The following is a 17,764-nucleotide window of genomic DNA, read 5'->3' on the forward strand; positions in this document are numbered from 1 at the left end:
TATAATAGCAGGACAAGGGGAAATGGTTTTAAGTTGAAGGAAGGAAGACTAATGTGGGATATCAGGGAGAGAGTGGTGAGGTGCTGGAACAGGCTGCCCAGAGAGGTTGTGGATGCCCCGTCCCTGGAGGTGTTCGAGGCCAGGTTGGATGGGGCCCTGGGCAGCCTGGTCTAGTATTAGATATGGAGGTTGGTGGCCCTGCCTGCAGCAGGGGTGTTGAAGTGTGATGATCCTTGAGGTCTCTTCCAACCCAAGTCATTCTATGATTCTATGAAACTCTTAGGTACAGAATTGTAAGATATGCATCTGAAAACATGTTTTACATGCTTTTTACATGGAGTGTATTAGTCATCATTTGGCATTTATAATTTATCATGTCTGTTTTTTGTTTTTTTTTTTGATTACTTCTTCTGATAGGAGAGTGGCCGTTGTGGTATGATTCTGTCCATTTCTTATAAACTTGGATAGTCTTTGTTCCTATTGATCACTTTTCTATCAAATACTTAGCTTTCTTATTTTTTTAATCTGCATCATCATTTCTAATATCAGTTTCCATATTTGTATTTTAGATGTACTTTTATGTGTTTATATACACAGGGATATCCATGTAGAATAAATGCATAGTTGAAATATATTTAAGGCATATTATATTTTAATTTTATATATGAATAGAGAATATACACATTTTAAGTTTATTCTAGTTCCTCAAAATATAGATATTTTTTAAAATTTTCATATGCCTTTTTTTCTGACTGGGATACATTAAGAAACTATGAAATATTTTTTGACCATTTCCCTCTATCAATCACTGCGTTTTTTTCCATTTCAATTCTTCCTCAAATAGCCTTGCTTCATAATTATTCCAAGTCATTATATGACAGTCATTACGCACATATGTATGTATGCATATTTTCATTTGTATAACTTTTTCTAATTGAAAGTAGCAAAGTAGCCATATCATTTTTGTAATTAAAATAATCAGACATTACCTAGCAAACAAGAATTCTTCTATTTAAAATTAATGTATTAATTTTAATTACTTTCTTCAAGGATAGGTTTTAATCCCATTTCATTCCCCACCCTGAGTCGGTATAAACAAGATTAAGTACTAAACAGAGATGATTAAACAATACAGAGATTAGCAGTTTGGTAAAGAATGAAACAGAAATCACCTTGTTGGGTGTAGCAGTATGGAAATTGTAGGCAAAAATTAAAACAAACAAACAACAACAAAAAGAAACGGTGTGAGAGTGCCTTTACAGTGGCTGTGACAAATACCGTACCCCTAAGTAGTAGAAATAGATGCTGTATTTTCTGCTTCTCATCATTCTTCAGTTCTTCACTCTTCTGAGGACATACATACTTTTAATATAATATATTTAATATAATTTTTTCTTATTTGAAAGTGTATCAACACTATAATTGTTTAAGAGGTCTATAGGTCATACACAAACAGGGCATAATTATTCTAGTGAAATGGAAGTCATCTGGCCTTCAACCACACAGAATTTAATATGCACTTGAGGCACAGATTAATGACCTGCTAATATTATCTCATTTAATGTCTCATTCCTTAAATAAACCAGTTCAAGTGATCATTGGGAAACTATCCAATAAACAAGTGAAAAAAACAGTACTTGTTATGATTTACTGAGTGCCTGTTACTAAAGTTTGTATAAATAGAAAGTTGTCTTTGAGGTTTAGGTACTATTTCAAGATTCACTCTGTGCTGCAAGTTTCCTAGCAGTCAGGACTGTAAAAGAAAAGCTCCTAAGGTTCCATAGTGGGTCAGGCACTGAAGTGGATATTATGCTGAGTGATGAATGGAAAAAAGTTAACCAGAATCTTATGTCTACACATGCAGTGAAGGTTCCCAAAGGGTGAGAAGGCTCATCACCTTTTATCTTCACTGCTTGCTGTGACCATGGTGTAGTGGGTACTGCACCTAGAGAGACCTTCTGGAAGCCTTGAAGATGGATGGGAGCACCTAGACTAGCAGTGGGGCAGCATATGTGCCTAGATGTGCCTTTGGCCATGTGATGGAGCTGTATCTTAAATGCTTTCATTCTTCCCGCCTGCTGCTGTGTCCTAGGAAGCATCACATTCTCTCCAAATTGGTTGCAACCAAAAGGTTTGCCTGCCAGCCACAAGGAACACCTTTAAGGTTGTGCATGACCCATAGTACACCCTCTAGGAATGTTTGCAAGGAGCATACCCCCATTTAAATGTATTTTTTATAATGGATATTTTTACATATTATTATCAATGTTTAATATTTGAAAGCTCAGCTCTTGAAGTCTCCACAAGGACCTTTTTCCATACCTACATAAGGAAGAAGCTGTCGGATACAGTCTATATTATTGACTGAAATTTATATAATTCTGCTTATTTTTTCTGCTTTCCTTGAAGGCTTTTATCTTCTGTGCTTATTGTCGTTAGTTCTTTTGCATATGTCCATGATATTGACATGCTGTGTGGTTTTTTTCCTTCACATGCATCTGTTCAATGATCAAATTTAGAATCTTATAAATAGCACTAAGCTCATCCCTGATAACGCAGGAGGATATTTTAGGTGTTTTCCAACATGTAAATTCAACAGACTGGAGTTTTCATTGAATATATTAAAAAGTAAGTAACCTTAGCTCCAATTTTTTCTTTAAAAAAAAGAAAGCTTATATTTTCTGAATTCTTCTGTACAGACGAAATATGTACCTGTTTAATTAATTGGTTAATACCTTGCAGTAATAGCAAAGAACATTGAAGACTCACGGGAATTGAACTATTGGGTTGGACTTTGTAGTATTTTAAAATTTAAACCACGTAAAATATGTTTTAAACATATTTACAACATGTTATTTTCTTTCCTAAATCTGGAGCTCCTGCATGATTTTTTTCAGCAGTAAAGAAAACAGTATTATATAAGTTGAATGTGTTGGATATATGAAGAAACTTGGTCCTCACAGATTCAGTGTGACTATGCAATGCAATCTAGAAATTTTAATATGCATTCAAGATTCCTGTTGAAATACTAATCTTCATAACTTTTACCATATAAACATTTCTGCAAAGATATTTACTGTAAGCAGCATGTGTCTGATAAAAATAGAGATACAGTAAAAGTGAGTGTTTTGCCAATGATATTTGAGATGTTGGAAAAGAGGGCAAAAGTAAAGAAAAGGGGAAAGTATTAGGAGAGACTAGTATCTTACATGAAAATGTAGGTAAATCAGAAATTGTTATAGTTAAGAGTCAGGTTGTTGAGCAGAGTTTAACCACTTGAATGCTAGCCAATTGGCAAAACACTTATGTACATCTGTGTGCTTTACATGTATACATCCAGGCAAAGGTCCCGTCCAGAACTTCAGGCTGGAGGAGAGTTCAGGGTGATCTTAATTATAAGTATCCAATGAGAGGAAGTAAAGATGAACATTAAGTTAAAAATCTAGAAGTAAAATGTAAAGTAAAAATAAAGATCACCAGAATGGTAATGCTGATGTGAAAGAGTCCATTCTTAACTTTCTGTATGCTCATTTATTTGTATATTTCTTTTGAAATAAGGAAGTGAACTCTGTAGAATAATAGCTTATTTATCTTCTTTCACAAAGAATCATAGGGGTTGGAAGGGGCCTCTGGAGATCATCTAGTCCAACCTAGTGCTAAAGCAGGTTCCCTACAGCAAGTTGCACAGAAAAGCATCCAGGTAGGTTTTGTGTATGTCCAGAGAAGCAGACTCTCAGGGCAGCCTGTTCGAGAGCACCCTCACAGTAAAGAAGTTCTTTCTCATGTGTGGATGAATTTCCTGTATTCTAGTTTGTGCCTTCTGCCCCTCGTCCTGACAGGAAGTTATGTACTAGTACTTGGAGAAAGTTTCTTCCTCCATTCTAATGCCATGTATAAATTAATACACAGTAATATGGAAACTGAAGATTTTTTTTTGTCAGTCCCTTCTTTGTGTCAGTTCCAAAGATTCTTTTGTAAGCATGGCTTAGGACAGCATAAGTATTTGCTTGTACAAAAGATGATTTTATCAATATACACAATCTTTTTTTTTTTCCTCATCAGAATGGCAAATTTTGAGCAGTTTCACTGTGACTTTTATCAGTCCAATTACAACATAGATGACCAAGAAGATTACAACACTTGTGACTCTAGTGAAAACCTGAGTGGAATCAGAAAGTAAGTATGCTACCAAAAGAAAAAAAGACAGAGATTTCAAAACTCAGGTGAAATTAATGACAAAGAAAAGCATTCAGTTGAAACAAAAGGATTCTGTGAACAATATAGATCGAGTTTTAAGGGTGAAGTAGAAGTTGTAGCAGTAGAAAGATGAAGAGTATACTTTTATTCATTTTTCTAATGTATTATTTTGAAATCAAATGGTGACTTGTGCCCCTGGAAGAAGGACACTGAGGAAAAAAATTTCTAAGTTAAGGAGATTTCTAAACAACCATGTTGCAGGAGGCTGGATGTTGTTGCAGCCTCACTGTTCAGCAGCTGATGGATCAGGTTGGTCCTAGGACTTGCACAGGGAGGTAAAAAGGCAGAGACCAGGCCTGACCCGTCAAAAAACATTCTGTCCCCAAAGATGTTCATTCAGCCCTACTCACAATGGTAGTGCTCCACAGAGTCTGCACCTCCTTTTTGGAAAATATCAGAGAATAAAAAATAATTTTGATTGGAGCAGAAAGATGGGTATCAAAGGATGAGAGATTAGGACTATCCCTCTCTCTGCCTTCTGGTCATACGGAAATAAAATTATATATATTAATAATTGAGAAATTGTAGAAAAAAAAAAAAAGCAGAAAAGAGCTTTGAGATCTCCTCCAAGGCTGATTTACTTATAATTAAACCTGTCATTATAAAGGATTTGTATCTACACTACTGTTGAAAATAGTTGAAAATGTAAACCATGGCACATGGGTGGAGCAGCTCTAGGGAACCATTGAGTTGCTCATTGCCATCATTTGTTTCACTGCAATTTGCTTCTTGTCCCAGGAGCCAGATAGGAGACAGACCTCTGGCTGGTGCTTTTGTCCCCTCAGAAATGCTGTCGCCATCTCAGAGTTACACAGGTCAGATTTTACAGCCAACAGTTCCATACAGTTCCAACACTCTCTCTCACCTTAGCTATGCTGATGGTTTTGATGAGGAACCTCCTTTGCTAGAAGGTAAAAATAAAACCAAGGACAATGCATGTTTGTATGTTTCTGTTTCCTAACTAGTGTCAGCCACCAGAGCATCTACAGCAGAGGCACTCAGCCTGGCTGTTGAACTTGCCCCTGTGTATGCAGCTTTGGCCAACTTATCCTGTCCTCACGCCTGCATTTTCTGATTTGAGGTCTGCAAGGGTTTCATTAATTCTTACGTTGTATATGGCATATGCTTTACTACCACTAGATGACAGCAAAACAATAAGTTTTACATTCATATTTCCAAATATTTTTCTGCTCCGTGTTTATACTGTATGCATACTGGAATATCTTTAATTAATAAACATTGATAATAATCTTATTTGCTTATCTAGTAATAAATTTTACAGTTTGAAGATGCTAACTAGATTGTTTCAGCGTAAAGGAAATTTTTAAAGCTGCATTCAGCTTCAATTAGTTGATTATTTAACTGCATGAGCAACAGCATTCTTCATGATGATTGAACTATCTCAATGCTAGCGGCTGATCTGTAGATGAACATTGTTTGCAAAATACCAGTACTACCTATATTAAGAAAAAAAAATTAAAATAGAAGAAGAAAAAAAAATTTTTTGGTGACTACTCCACCATTATATAAAAAGAAAGTATGCAGTCTGGTTTTGCAGTACTCAAAACCAGCAAGATCATTTTGAATAACATGGATAGCTTCTATACCTCCAACTCTCAGTCCTCCAAGTATGTAACTCCACGGGCAGCTCATCCCCATGAAAAGGATACTGAAATACAGCTACTTGTGATCTACAGGGCTGCAGAGATGTTCATGACTGTATCAAATAAATTGACCAAAGTCAAGCATTTTAATACAGAACAACCTTATTTATGTAATTTTTGTCTTAGCTCGAGATGGTGGATCGGTGAAATAAGGTGAAGACCTAGATTTTCAAACATCTCTAATATTGTCAGTTTTGGCAACCAGTTCTGAATCTAGCTTTTCCTTGCTGGAGCATCTCAGGAAAAATGATTGGTCTTTCAAGCTGAAGTGTTTCTGTAGAAGTCAGAAAAGAAATCTTTGCTCCAGTGAAGTTAGTGGCAGAATTCCTATTGACTTTAATGGGAAATAAATTTGTTCTGTTTCCAGGGTTTCCAGTAATTACGTTTTAAATGCAAAAAGCTTATAAAGCACTCTACAAAGTATTATTAACTTGCCTCGAAGGGAAGAATGTCATTTTTAAGTGCCTCTGGCAGCTAAGGCTTAAGACATATCTCTTGTCAGACTTACCAGAATTAAAGCATATATCTGTGCCCTCAGTGTTCCAGAGTATCTTGAATTCTGCCGTTAATGTTAATTAGCATATTTTTCAACATCTAAGTTAGTGTGGTTTATATATGTATATATACATATATATGTTTTAAATATAGGAAAAACAAATATTAACTTGAAAATGCTGAAGGCATTTTTTGACTTGTTAGATTTAATAAATAAATATTTCCAGTTTGGAATCAGAGCTGACTTTCAACTATACTGGATGAAGAGGTACAGCACGATCCTCCTACAGATTATGTCATCCTACAGTATTTTCTTCATTAAAGTGATTAATTTGTTTCGGGATCTGTGATATCTACTGGGTTACTGAAAAGTGTTGTTCTCTTGGTAAGCAGTTCTGGAATTTCTCATTGCAGAACTTGGGATCAATTTTGAGCACATATGGCAAAAAACTTTAACAGTTCTAAATCCAATGAAACCTGCAGATGGCAGCATTATGAACGAGACGGACCTCACTGGACCTGTGGTTTTCTGTTTGGCCCTTGGCGCAACATTGCTGCTGGTAGGTTATGCTAGGAACTTAAGGGATCAATTTTCTGACAAGTTAATGCCTAGGTGATTAATGTACATGAAGTAGCAGAAGATGCAGATCTGGCAATAAATAAATAAATAAATGAGCCATTCTCTGCTATTTTCCCCGAGATTACATGTAAAAAACCTGCTTACTTGAAAGCACAAAATGTTTAATTGTAATGTAGATGTAATACAAGTAAAGTGGTGTGTTACTTCCAGTGGAAATAAAAGATCTCACCATTATTGGAGGTAGGGATTAATATGAACAAAGGGCAGATCTGCACATTAGTATAGAGTATAACCTGAGGAGGATTGGAACACTTGAGGCATGACATGAACTAGGTAAAGATGTAACAGAGAATTTTTAAAGAAGGGAAAAAGAAGGCATAGCAGACCAGCCCAGTTTTTAAAGCACTCTTGTTACTGTTGTTGTTTTTAAATTATCCTTTGTTTTTTGTTATTCTGGGGAGTGCAGAAATATAAAAGAAAAATACACATACTTTTTCGTAACTAAAAATATTCCAACAAGAAAAGAGAAGCAACTTTTTCCACCTCCCTGTCAATACCTTTCTATAAATTTTGCTAGCGTCTTCTTTATCTACATTCTCTTTCTACATCATCTGCTAAACAAAATACGTAAGCCTGTGCTTAAACTGCTTCCTCTTTATGAATAGAGTTTCCTACAGCAGGAAAGCTGAAAGAAAGACTGTACACTAGTCCAAAATTCATCTATTTGTCACTGACAACAGAGGCTCTCTGGTGCTGCTGAAGGACAGCTCTGATTGTCAGCAACCATTTATCAGACAGGGACAAGGTGGAACTGTTCTGGGGAGGGTTTGCTGCTCTGACACCTGAGGGGAGAGAAAAGGGGCTCTAATTCTCATCTTCCTCTGTGATAAATAGTGCTGAATCAGAAGTCTTGAAAGTTCTTACTCAATTTGTAATGTCAGTGTTGTACCTTGACTGTGCAAGCTGCAATATAAAAGGCAACTGTTGTTATTTATGTACCTATAAAACTAAAAATATTTTAAAAGAATGGAAGCAGCAGGAGGAAAGGGAATAAGGGGAAAAGAAGGTGGGAAGCTACAGAAGATGGGCTCTTTCCCACCTAGAGAAATAAAGATGAGGGGAAAAAAAAAGAAGAAAATGCTGAATTGACTATAGACAGTAAAATGGAAAGAGAGCTTAAAAAAAAAAAAAAAAAGAATGCTGTTGATTTTTCTCCTTGGACAGTGAGATATTACAATGAATATTAAGCTAGCATTATTGAAATAAAGTACTTAAATTACCATATTTATTCGAAGATATTAAACACGTTGTCACTGGAAAAACAACCACTTTCATTGGTCTAGGTTTTGGCAAGAGGAACTCCTCTGACACAGGCTACTGCTTTTGTGTCACAGCTTCACAGGAAAATGTCTATGGATTTCCATGGCCATCTTAAAAGTTCAAACTTCTTATTTTTATTTTGGATGCATTTGAATACCAGAGTTGCTCTTGAGCTATATAAGTTATGATATCCTTTTATACTTCAGTAATTCTTCCAATAGCACCAGGAATGTAATTTGGTTAAGAGCTTGTTTCAAGAAATAATTTAAAAATTTTACTTACTTTCAGCTTTTTAACTATGAAAAACATGCAAATATGTTCTTTAAATGTTAGCATTTCTTTTGGATCGCAGAGAAAATGAGGAAGGGCTTGCTAGCCTGGCAGCAGGACTTGCTCTTCCTCATGCTGGTGAAAAGAAAGGCAGCTCCATTGTAGAGAAAAAAAACCAACAGCAGTGCAAAAGTTTGCATGCTTTGCATTTTACATAGTCATTTGTCATGGGACTTCTCCATATCCTGAAGCTGAGGGTAGCAGCACCCACTCCAAGCAGGTGCAAACAAGCACACAAGGTCTGACTTTCTTCTAACCTTGTTCCTTCCGCAGGACAAATTTAGTGCTTTCAATTCATCAAAGCCTGCCAGGCTAATCAAGTCTGATTCTGGTTTTGCTTACATTGCTGTGAACTGGGAGTATTCCCGTGTGCGTGAGTCAGTATATTTACATAAGTTAGCAACATCTCAAATTGGAACAAATGCGTTCAGCTGCTTTTTTTCTCTCTCTCATTCCCCTGCACCACAAATCAAGCATTGCACCAAATGGAGATTTCAGTTGGCTAGTGCTCCCTTCATCTCTGTCTCAGTAATTTGGTAATCTTAGATTAAGCTGCCAAATAGTGGTGCATGGAACAATTAAAAACACTGAAACAAGCAGCCTAAAATATTAGCTTACAGTCTATGTTGCATCTCTGTGAGACATAATTTTTCTTAATTGATCAATTGTAAATGCTGCCCCAAACAGCCACACATGCCACACTTTATAAAAAAAAAAACTTTAGTAACTGAAATTGTGACTGATAATAATCCAAGCTATTACCGTTCTCCTCTGCTACCTCTTGCTGTCATTAATTTTATTTGGTGAAGCAATTTTTCCTCATTGTTTTATACAAGTAGTATGCAAATGCGAGCAAAGGTCTCTTTCTACATAACAAGCACTTGGGTCGATGCAAGACTATGGGTAATCTGCGTGTATCTAACTTGGAAGCAGAGGAGAGGCCAGCAATGAGCCAGGATGAGCTGAAAAGCAGGATGACAGTGCTGATGGAGAGTCAGGTCTTACTAGCTGAGGCTGCCTTTCATGTAAGTGCTCTTTCTTCATAAAGTGATCTGGCACCAACCTGTAACTTCAGGACTTCCAACTTGTGTCATCACTAGTTTACTCTCTGCCTTTTACATTTCTTTATATCTGTCCAGCTCAATACTGCTGGCATCCCATAATCTGCTTCCATACAAATGAGGGACCAGAGAAACAAGGTCCTCAAAGATGGTTAGTTTCCCCTAAGATTTGTTAAAATGTGAGTATGAGGAGAGTAAATCTCAGTCCTCATTAACCACTGTGGAAGAGATACCTGTAAATATTTTAAACCAGGAGAAGGCTTCAGTAATATTTCCATCTTTTGCACCATAAGAGACCCCAATAATAAGTTACAAAATGAATAGAAAACTGAAACCCTCTCTTAGCTTTGATTCTCATGCAATTTATCCTATGCAATATGTAATGAGTAACATATAAAAGTATACACAGAGATGCATCTCTGTGTTAAGTGTGTTTATATGTATTCTTATGTGTTAGAAAGGTGATGTGTTGTGACACTTCCTTTGACAAGTTTATTTCACTGTACTGAGCTGAGGGTTGAGCCCAGGGTTTAAGCTATCCCCTTCATAACTGTATGTTATCTTTAAGAAGCAAAGTTCCAAAACAAAACAAACAAACCTGTCTTCATCCCAGATCACTGTTTATTTCTGACGTACAGAAGTTAAAATCACACTACTGTGTACCTGGCATTCAATAGTTCATTTGTTAGAACCTTGAAGAGAGAGAAAAAGATTTAGCAATCTATTGGGAATGAGCAATGCTCTCATGTCTGGAGGTAATCCTCCAAAATAATGGCAAGAGATGAAGAAATTGGCGGTGCTACGGCCACTGGTGCCTGTTGTGCTAGCTTTGTGTGTAAATTATAGAACATCAGGCTCTAGGCTGTCAGGCTGGTACCTTTCACAGGCACTAAATTCACACAGAGGAATAAAACCTGGAAGAAGGAAAACAAAAACAAAAACAAACAAACAAACAAAACAATGAACAACCACCTGGGGGATTTTTCTTTCATTGGAGCACAAAAGAACATGAGCTGACTGTTGCTACTACGGTTTATCTAGAAATGAACATGCTGTATTGATCTAACCACAGAGATGTGTCTTTCTCATGATAGTCAAGGGGAAGAATGGTCACATTCATCTTGAAAAATGGCAGAGTTTCAGCAAAGGTTTACTAGCTTTTGAGGGTTTTTTTTGTTTGTTTGTTTTTTGTTTGTTTGTTTTTTGTTTGTTTGTTTTTCAGATCTACTTAAAGCTGTAATAAAATGAGAAGTGTTATAAGTAAGTGGGGCTTTTTACTTGGGACACTTTTCCGCTGACCTATGTACTGAAATCATAAAGGTTTTCAATTTCCACTGTGTTTGAATTTGTAAACATTGGAAACATTTTCCTTACACTAAAATGTGCTTTCCATGTCCATAATTTGTTCTCAGCTTGTTACCAGTTAGATCTTCCCAAGCTTCCCTGACCAACTGCTGTGTTACTTCTGAGCCCAATGAGAAAAAGGCTGAGAATCAGGGGGATAACTTTAAATTAGCAACAAGCACATTCTCACAATTTTACATTGGAATGTTTTGATGCAAAAATCACCCAAAACTAGCAGCTGTATTTTACAACTGAACCAATGAAGACAAAGTGAGGAGAAAGTGACTGTCAAAAAAAAAAGTGGAACTTAGGTAGTGCTTCACTTCTGCCAACCACCTTGCAATCATTTGTTCCCTTCCAAAACTATGTTTATGTATGTTTTTTTTCCAGGCAGGAAAAGTTCACTTTGGCTATGTGTATGGTGTGAGTGTCGCTGGGTGCCTCTCTATGCATGCCCTGCTGAACCTGATGAGCATCCCAGGAGTCTCACATGGCTGTGTTGCAAGTGTTTTGGGCTACTGCCTGCTGCCCATGGTGATCCTGTCCTCTTCTGCAGCCATCTTCTCACTACAGTAAGTACCAGTGCATGGCAGCAAGAATCATCTGAAGGACAGTGAGTCAGAATTGATATGAAAATGTTTTGTAAATGGTTACCTAGTGAATTTTATCTTCCAAAATTATGAAGAATGACACCATTCTGTGTAGGTGAAAATGGGCAAAGTGGAAGAGGAAGGTCTGTGCTTGAGAAGTGTGATATACAATCACTTTAATACAAGTCCATTGTTTCCCATTGGGACTAAGAGTCGCTTTGATTTTTGCAGCAGTTCCAAATGTGCTTTTTGTTTTTCAAGATCCAGCAGTATACAAACTAAGGTATCAATTTTAAAAGAGACTCGTGGACTTTGGTTTTACGTAGCTGATTCTCTTGGTTTTTTGATTTTTGTTTTTGTTTTTTGTTTGTTTGTTTTTTGTTCATAATATTAGGCTCCCATCCTTGTAGTTCCTTTCTTTCTGTAGACTGACTTCTGTGTGATAGAATGAAGTAATCAGCAACCTCTAGTGAAGTGGAGCATTAAGATATAGCTAAGTCCTATTCTCCAAGGAATAGTTATGGTATAATCGCTTTTAAAAAACTAATGTGAGGCATTGTATGTATCTCTGTGAGTGTGTGGAGGAGCGTTCATTAATATACAAAAGAATTAAGAAATTTTCATGCAAGCCTCTCCTTCCTCCTTATTCCCTAAGCATTTTGAGATATGGACAGTGTTTATCTCTGTGTTGACATAAAGAAAACACAGCGAAGATCCAGGTCTTGCCTGAAGGCTTTGGGCAGTACTTTTTATCCATAGTGAATACATTGTTAATAATGGCTCTTGGTTTTTTTGAATACTTTCTGAAATCTCCAATCTGCAAGATACGGGACTTGGCAGCTGATGAGCAATAAAAGTACCTGTGCCTTTTATTTGATAAAGCAGCAATTTTATGTATGAATTTATTTTTTAAGGAAAAGATATAGCATTGTCAAGATTTTAGCATAACCCTTGTTGCTTTTTTCTGTAGAGCTATAATGTATTAGGCTGACCTTATTCTATATATTCAAGTGTTACTGGGCCGTCCTTGAAAGGATGACTAGCAGTGACACTGAAGAAGCCACTCATTCTCTGTTCTCATACACTTCCATATTTGCTTGATTAACCTGTTTAATAATCCACCCAAATAAAAGGTGCAAATATGTAATCAGAGGACAGATGGGGCCAACTCCAAACCAGCTGTTATAACTGCATGGGATGCTGTTGACTGTACAGGGAATCACCAAGCATGCACTATAGCCTTGTAAAATGCTGTGAATTTAGAGAAAGCACATCCTTTGAAAATCTACAGTCTACTGAGATAGGCTTTACAAAAGTAAACTATTATTTCTGAAATGAATTGATAATGTCAGGTGGCTGCCTCTAAGATTCTACAGTCCTTTCTCATTTGCTATATGAAACTCCTTGAATAAATAAGAGGTTATCTATTGCACAAAGATCTATTATTAACTTTTACTAAAATCTAGTAGCAACTTTTAAATCCAATATGACTCATTCTTTTTAATTTTTAAAATTATTTAAAATTGCAAAAGAAAAACAGCAGTAGATTCATGCTTTTTTTTTAATCTCTGTGAAAGTTATTTCAACCATTTCAAACTGTAAAGAATTTAATGACTTCAATCTTTGTTTTCACAGAAAATATACATAAGATTGTACACATATAAAATGAAAGATAAATACTAATTCAACAATTTGTGATACTCATGATCACCTATTTCAGTGTTAATTGGGAATGACAAAATTTGAAACCTTTGATTGCTTAATCGCACCACAGAGAGGACCAGTTCTCTTATTCAGGCTTGTGTGGAACCAGATTCTCTCAAAGCTTTACTTGTACCCATCTATGTTCATGTCATGGCTGAGGCCAAGCTGATTAAGTGATCTTTCTAGGAGAAATATCAGCATTTTTTTCCCTGGAAAAAAACAATAATTCTTCACTATCACCTCCATGAACAGACTGACCACAGCGTTTCCTTGACTAAATAGTGAATGAAATGAGTTTAAGATAGGAGAAAAGATTTCTTTGACCCATGTGATGTACAGGACTCATTTGATGACTCTATCTTCAAGTTGTGATAGAGAGGAAGGGAGAGGCACTGCTCATGTCTGCTCCACAGCTCTATCTTCATGCTCCTCCATCTGTTCCTTGTCCCTCTCCCATGCAGGACGATCTGACCCTCATCAACACACCAGACATGCTGTTTGCTAAAGCTAGCCTGTTTGTATCAGCATTTAGTGTGCTGTAAGATCAAGGACTGAATGTACAAGTGCACAGACTTATCCCTTGGCTCCAACACGATTTTATGTCACCTTTCCATCTTTCTCTCTGCCTGTTCTGGAACAAACCATTAGAGGCCATTGGACCCTCAGTGCGATGCAGAGCAGCCACAGCTCTAAATTGTACTGCCTTGTAATTGGCCCCTGAAGAGTCATTACAGCAGCTGCAGATTATCATCAGGCAGCAAGTTCCTGTAGATTTCTAACCTCTGCCACCATATGGATGGATCAAGAAGCAATACATACCAGCTCTGAGTTTCTGGCTGGCTGGTTAACAGAGCATCTTTGTGTCTCTACTTGGAGAAGAGGCTTAGTTCACAGTGTAATCACAGTGTAATTCCCTGAGTGCCTCTGCATAGGCTTAGCAGGACACTTCAACTGAGAATAATAAACTACATGGTCTTTATTGTTTTATTTATAGTGCCTTGAAGTTGCAACGAGGTGCTGAGTCACCTTAAAATCAGTTTTCTCCTTCCTTTCCAAAGCTGCAAGAGCTGAGAACACCAAGTACCTTATTGGCTTGGAGACAGAAAGAAAGAAAAGAAGTATGACTTTATGTAAATGCAGTAAGTAAACTAAGGCAATTAAAGGAGAGTTTTATTCACTTTGGTTTAGTTGTAATAACAAGATTAGTGAAGGTTATTTTTGACAAATGAGCCTAAGTAGGTATATGTAGTCCGTTTCTTACTCTGATTCTGTTTAGCTGGTGCTTTGGAAGAAAAGTCCCACAAAGTCATTTAGCAAGTGGCAGATTTTCGTTCATTCTGGAGGTCCTTGAGACCGACACAGCAAGTGTGTATAATACAGCCAACTCAATATGCACCTCAGCAGCATTGTGTACGTGAGCTCATGCATTTTACAGAAGTAGACTGCAAATACTATGTGCAAATAAAACATATGTGAAACATTGTTTATTGGCATGGTCTTGCTCCTACAGGTCTTAATAGCCAGATATCTAGTATGTAGGAATATTTCAGCAGGCTTCTGACCATAGTACCATAATCACCCATTCTCCTGGCCACCCTGCACTTGAGAAGCAGAAAAAATTAACTTCAGAAGAACTTAATTGTCACTGAGGGGCAGAGTGGAAAGCCACAGTGTGGAGAAGAATGTCAGAATGAACAAAAATACATTTCCTCAGTGATTCTTCTGTCCCTTACATTACACTAGATGTGAAGTTTTTAAAAGCCCACTTGGGCTTTCTCTTGGGAGACAGCTATGTGAATGGCCAGCTGAGTGTACGTCCTGCATTGTTGCTCCTTGGTCTGAGGCACACTTCAGACCTTTGAAGTGTTATAAAACTGCATTGTCTCCAAGTCATCATTATGCCTGATGGAGGAGTAGGATTGTAGTGTCATTATAAATCCTAGTGACTTCTGCTTGATGGATTTTGGCTGAATAAGATCTTTGCTAACTTAAAAAAAGATTAAAAAAGAGTCTTCAGCTGCTGTGTCTATTGGAGCCAATGCAGATACTGGAAACCAGTTTCTTTTTCTGGCAGTACTGCTGATGACACTGCTGAAGGAATTACCTTGGTCAGTCCTTGATCAGTCCTTGGTTCTTGCAGCACCTGTTATCTTATCAGTAATGAGTTGCCAGACATGAGCTCATGATTTGAAGCTACATGTGCTAACAAATGCACTTTTTTGTTTCTTTTGTTTTTCTTGTAGTGGGATCCTGGGAACTTTGTTAGCTCTGTTTGTTATTGGATGGTGCAGCTTATCAGCCTCCAAAATTTTTACCTCTGCCTTGGCCATGGAAGGACAGCAGCTTCTTATTGCATACCCGTGTGCTTTGCTGTATGGACTCTTTGCACTTCTGGCAGTTTTCTGAAACATATTTCCTAGTAGCCTTATTACAATCTGTTTATGTTTGTTGGAGGGATAGGAGGTTATTCACTTATTTTTAGATTGTGCAGAATTGCATTAAATTCCATTAACAAAATTAGATTACACAACTTACCTTTTATTTGCTTAATGGCTGATAATAAAATAAAAAAAAAAGCAAACTAAAAGGCAGATGATTGCATTGCTGATGTTTTGAGAATCTTACAGCTTAGAGAAAAAAAAAAAACGTTTGTATTGAGAAGATAGTAAAAATAGTAAAATGGAAATAAATGACAATTAAAACCAAATCTTGTCTTTTGAGTGTTTAATATATATAGTATATACACTAGAGAGTAACTGGAAAGTAATAACACAAACATTTAATAGATCTAGTGATTCTAGTGAAAATGCACATTTGTTTCAGAAAAAAGAAAAGCTTATTATTTGATTACTAACAGAATTTATGTGGTTCTTTTTTCAGTTATTATTTTTTATATTTAACAGAGGATTTAGTGGCTCTGCTTTGTGATGTCCAAGTAACAGGAAGAACAGGTTGCTACAACAGAGGGAGGAAACTAGAAATGTCATCTTGTTTTATTTTTAAGAGGTTTTGCTGTCCAAAACCCTATTGTACTGTTTGTAATGTACAGTAATGTTAGATTTTAAAATTGCCACTAAACCACTGCCTGCTGTCACTGCAGAAAAGCACCACACAAAGCAAATGCAGCTCCTAAAAATGTCTCCTGAAAGGCACAACTGTATTTAAGCAAGCGAAATAAAACCTCCACAATTTTATCTGCTCCCCCCCCCACACCGCACAGTCTATTTGCTGCTTTTAGTCTTACAGGAACCTAACATTTTTATAACAGCAATGAAGAACAGAATGCACAAAATGACATTTCAATACATAATATTAGAAGTATTGAGCCATCAACAGAAAACCGAGATGTGTGTGCAGTCATACCAAGAGTAAAATCCAGTAGGCAGTGCTAGAGAAAACACATGTAGCTGTAGAAACAGCTAGGGAAAAGAACTATGAAATACAGGGAAATGTGAAGGAAACAAATGGCTGCAGATTATTTCATCAGTGTTCTAGGGTGTCTTCCCTCGTGATGAATGTTTTTATTATTTTAATTATTCTCCAATTTATTCATTGTTTGAACTGTTCAGTGAAGTGCCTGCAAAATATTTCTCTCACTAAATAGAGGACCAGTGATTCAGTAGGAGAGAGCCCTGGTACTGCCCAGCAATATGTGAAAAGAACTGTCTTCTTAATCCTTTTCATCCTTTTCAGGTCAGAGATAAGTTAGAAGATCAGTTAGTTCTCATGATAGTGATTCTGTTTCTAAATTGAAGGAGCCATTGATAAAAATATTTCCCATTGCTCACATATTTGTTTTCAAGAGCACTTGAGGAAACCTTTATGGGATTCGCTGTACTGAACTCCTGTGGACTGAATTCAGTTAGTAGACTGGAGATGTAAATGAAAGTTAATGTATACTTATTCAGTCCTTAAAAATCACAGCTCATTTATAGAAAAGGATTTATTGTATTTATACATTTCCTTCTTGCAAGGCTGTGAGCACAAGTAAGGAGAGGTAATGCTGGAGGTATAATCTTGGTGCAAACTATGGATATTACTACGTGGGTTCTCGTTGCCTGTAAGTAGGAACTTCATGAATGTGAAAGATCAGCATTTGTGAACCTGATGGATTTGGACCTGCTGCATTAAGAAGTAAATCTGCCGCTAATGAGATGCAGATAAACACACTGTGTGACTCCAGGGTCTGGTTATAAAACCAGGCAGTTTGATTTACCATGTACTAATGCCATTCTCATCTCTGAATAGGGAAAGATTCATATGATTTCTCTTCTGGTGTGTAGACAAGACTGTTTAGAAATATTTAGATCCATTTTTGTTCCACACTTTCTATTATCATCCACACTGACTAAAACAAGTATGAAATACCACTGTTCTATAGTACTCTGTATTCATTCTCTTCGTGATATGAATGATATG

The 17,764-nt window shown here is 36.7% G+C and overlaps 1 protein-coding gene across 3 annotated transcripts; it reads left to right on the forward strand.

The window, feature by feature from the left end:
• The first annotated feature begins 2,531 nt into the window (after positions 1 to 2,531).
• On the forward strand, positions 2,532 to 16,052 carry YIPF7 (Yip1 domain family member 7). 3 transcript variants are annotated; one of them, NM_001277822.2, is made up of 7 exons: positions 2,532 to 2,628; positions 3,606 to 3,700; positions 4,063 to 4,176; positions 4,996 to 5,168; positions 6,831 to 6,976; positions 11,442 to 11,623; positions 15,589 to 16,052. In NM_001277822.2, the coding sequence occupies exons 3-7, from the start codon at positions 4,064 to 4,066 to the stop codon at positions 15,749 to 15,751; spliced, it is 777 nt and encodes a 258-aa protein (NP_001264751.1). In that variant the 5' UTR covers positions 2,532 to 2,628; positions 3,606 to 3,700; position 4,063; the 3' UTR covers positions 15,752 to 16,052. The 3 variants fall into 3 exon arrangements, with proteins under 3 accessions (NP_001264751.1, XP_040554950.1, XP_015140926.1); XM_040699016.2 differs by lacking the exon at positions 15,589 to 16,052 and adding an exon at positions 14,340 to 14,484; XM_015285440.3 differs by lacking the exon at positions 3,606 to 3,700.
• Positions 16,053 to 17,764: the final 1,712 nt, after the last annotated feature.

The sequence above is a fragment of the Gallus gallus genome, chromosome 4, assembly GCF_016699485.2.
Source record: "Gallus gallus isolate bGalGal1 chromosome 4, bGalGal1.mat.broiler.GRCg7b, whole genome shotgun sequence".
Taxonomy (NCBI): Eukaryota; Metazoa; Chordata; class Aves; order Galliformes; family Phasianidae; genus Gallus; species Gallus gallus.

Coding starts and splice junctions, on each gene's coding strand:
- YIPF7 (NM_001277822.2), top strand. CDS start 4,064: ATGGCAAATTTTGAGCAGTTTCACTGTGACTTTTATCAGTCCAATTAC. Junction 6,977..11,441: donor TTGGCGCAACATTGCTGCTG/GTAGGTTATGCT, acceptor TTTTTTTTCCAG/GCAGGAAAAGTTCACTTTGG. Junction 11,624..15,588: donor GCAGCCATCTTCTCACTACA/GTAAGTACCAGT, acceptor TTTTTCTTGTAG/TGGGATCCTGGGAACTTTGT.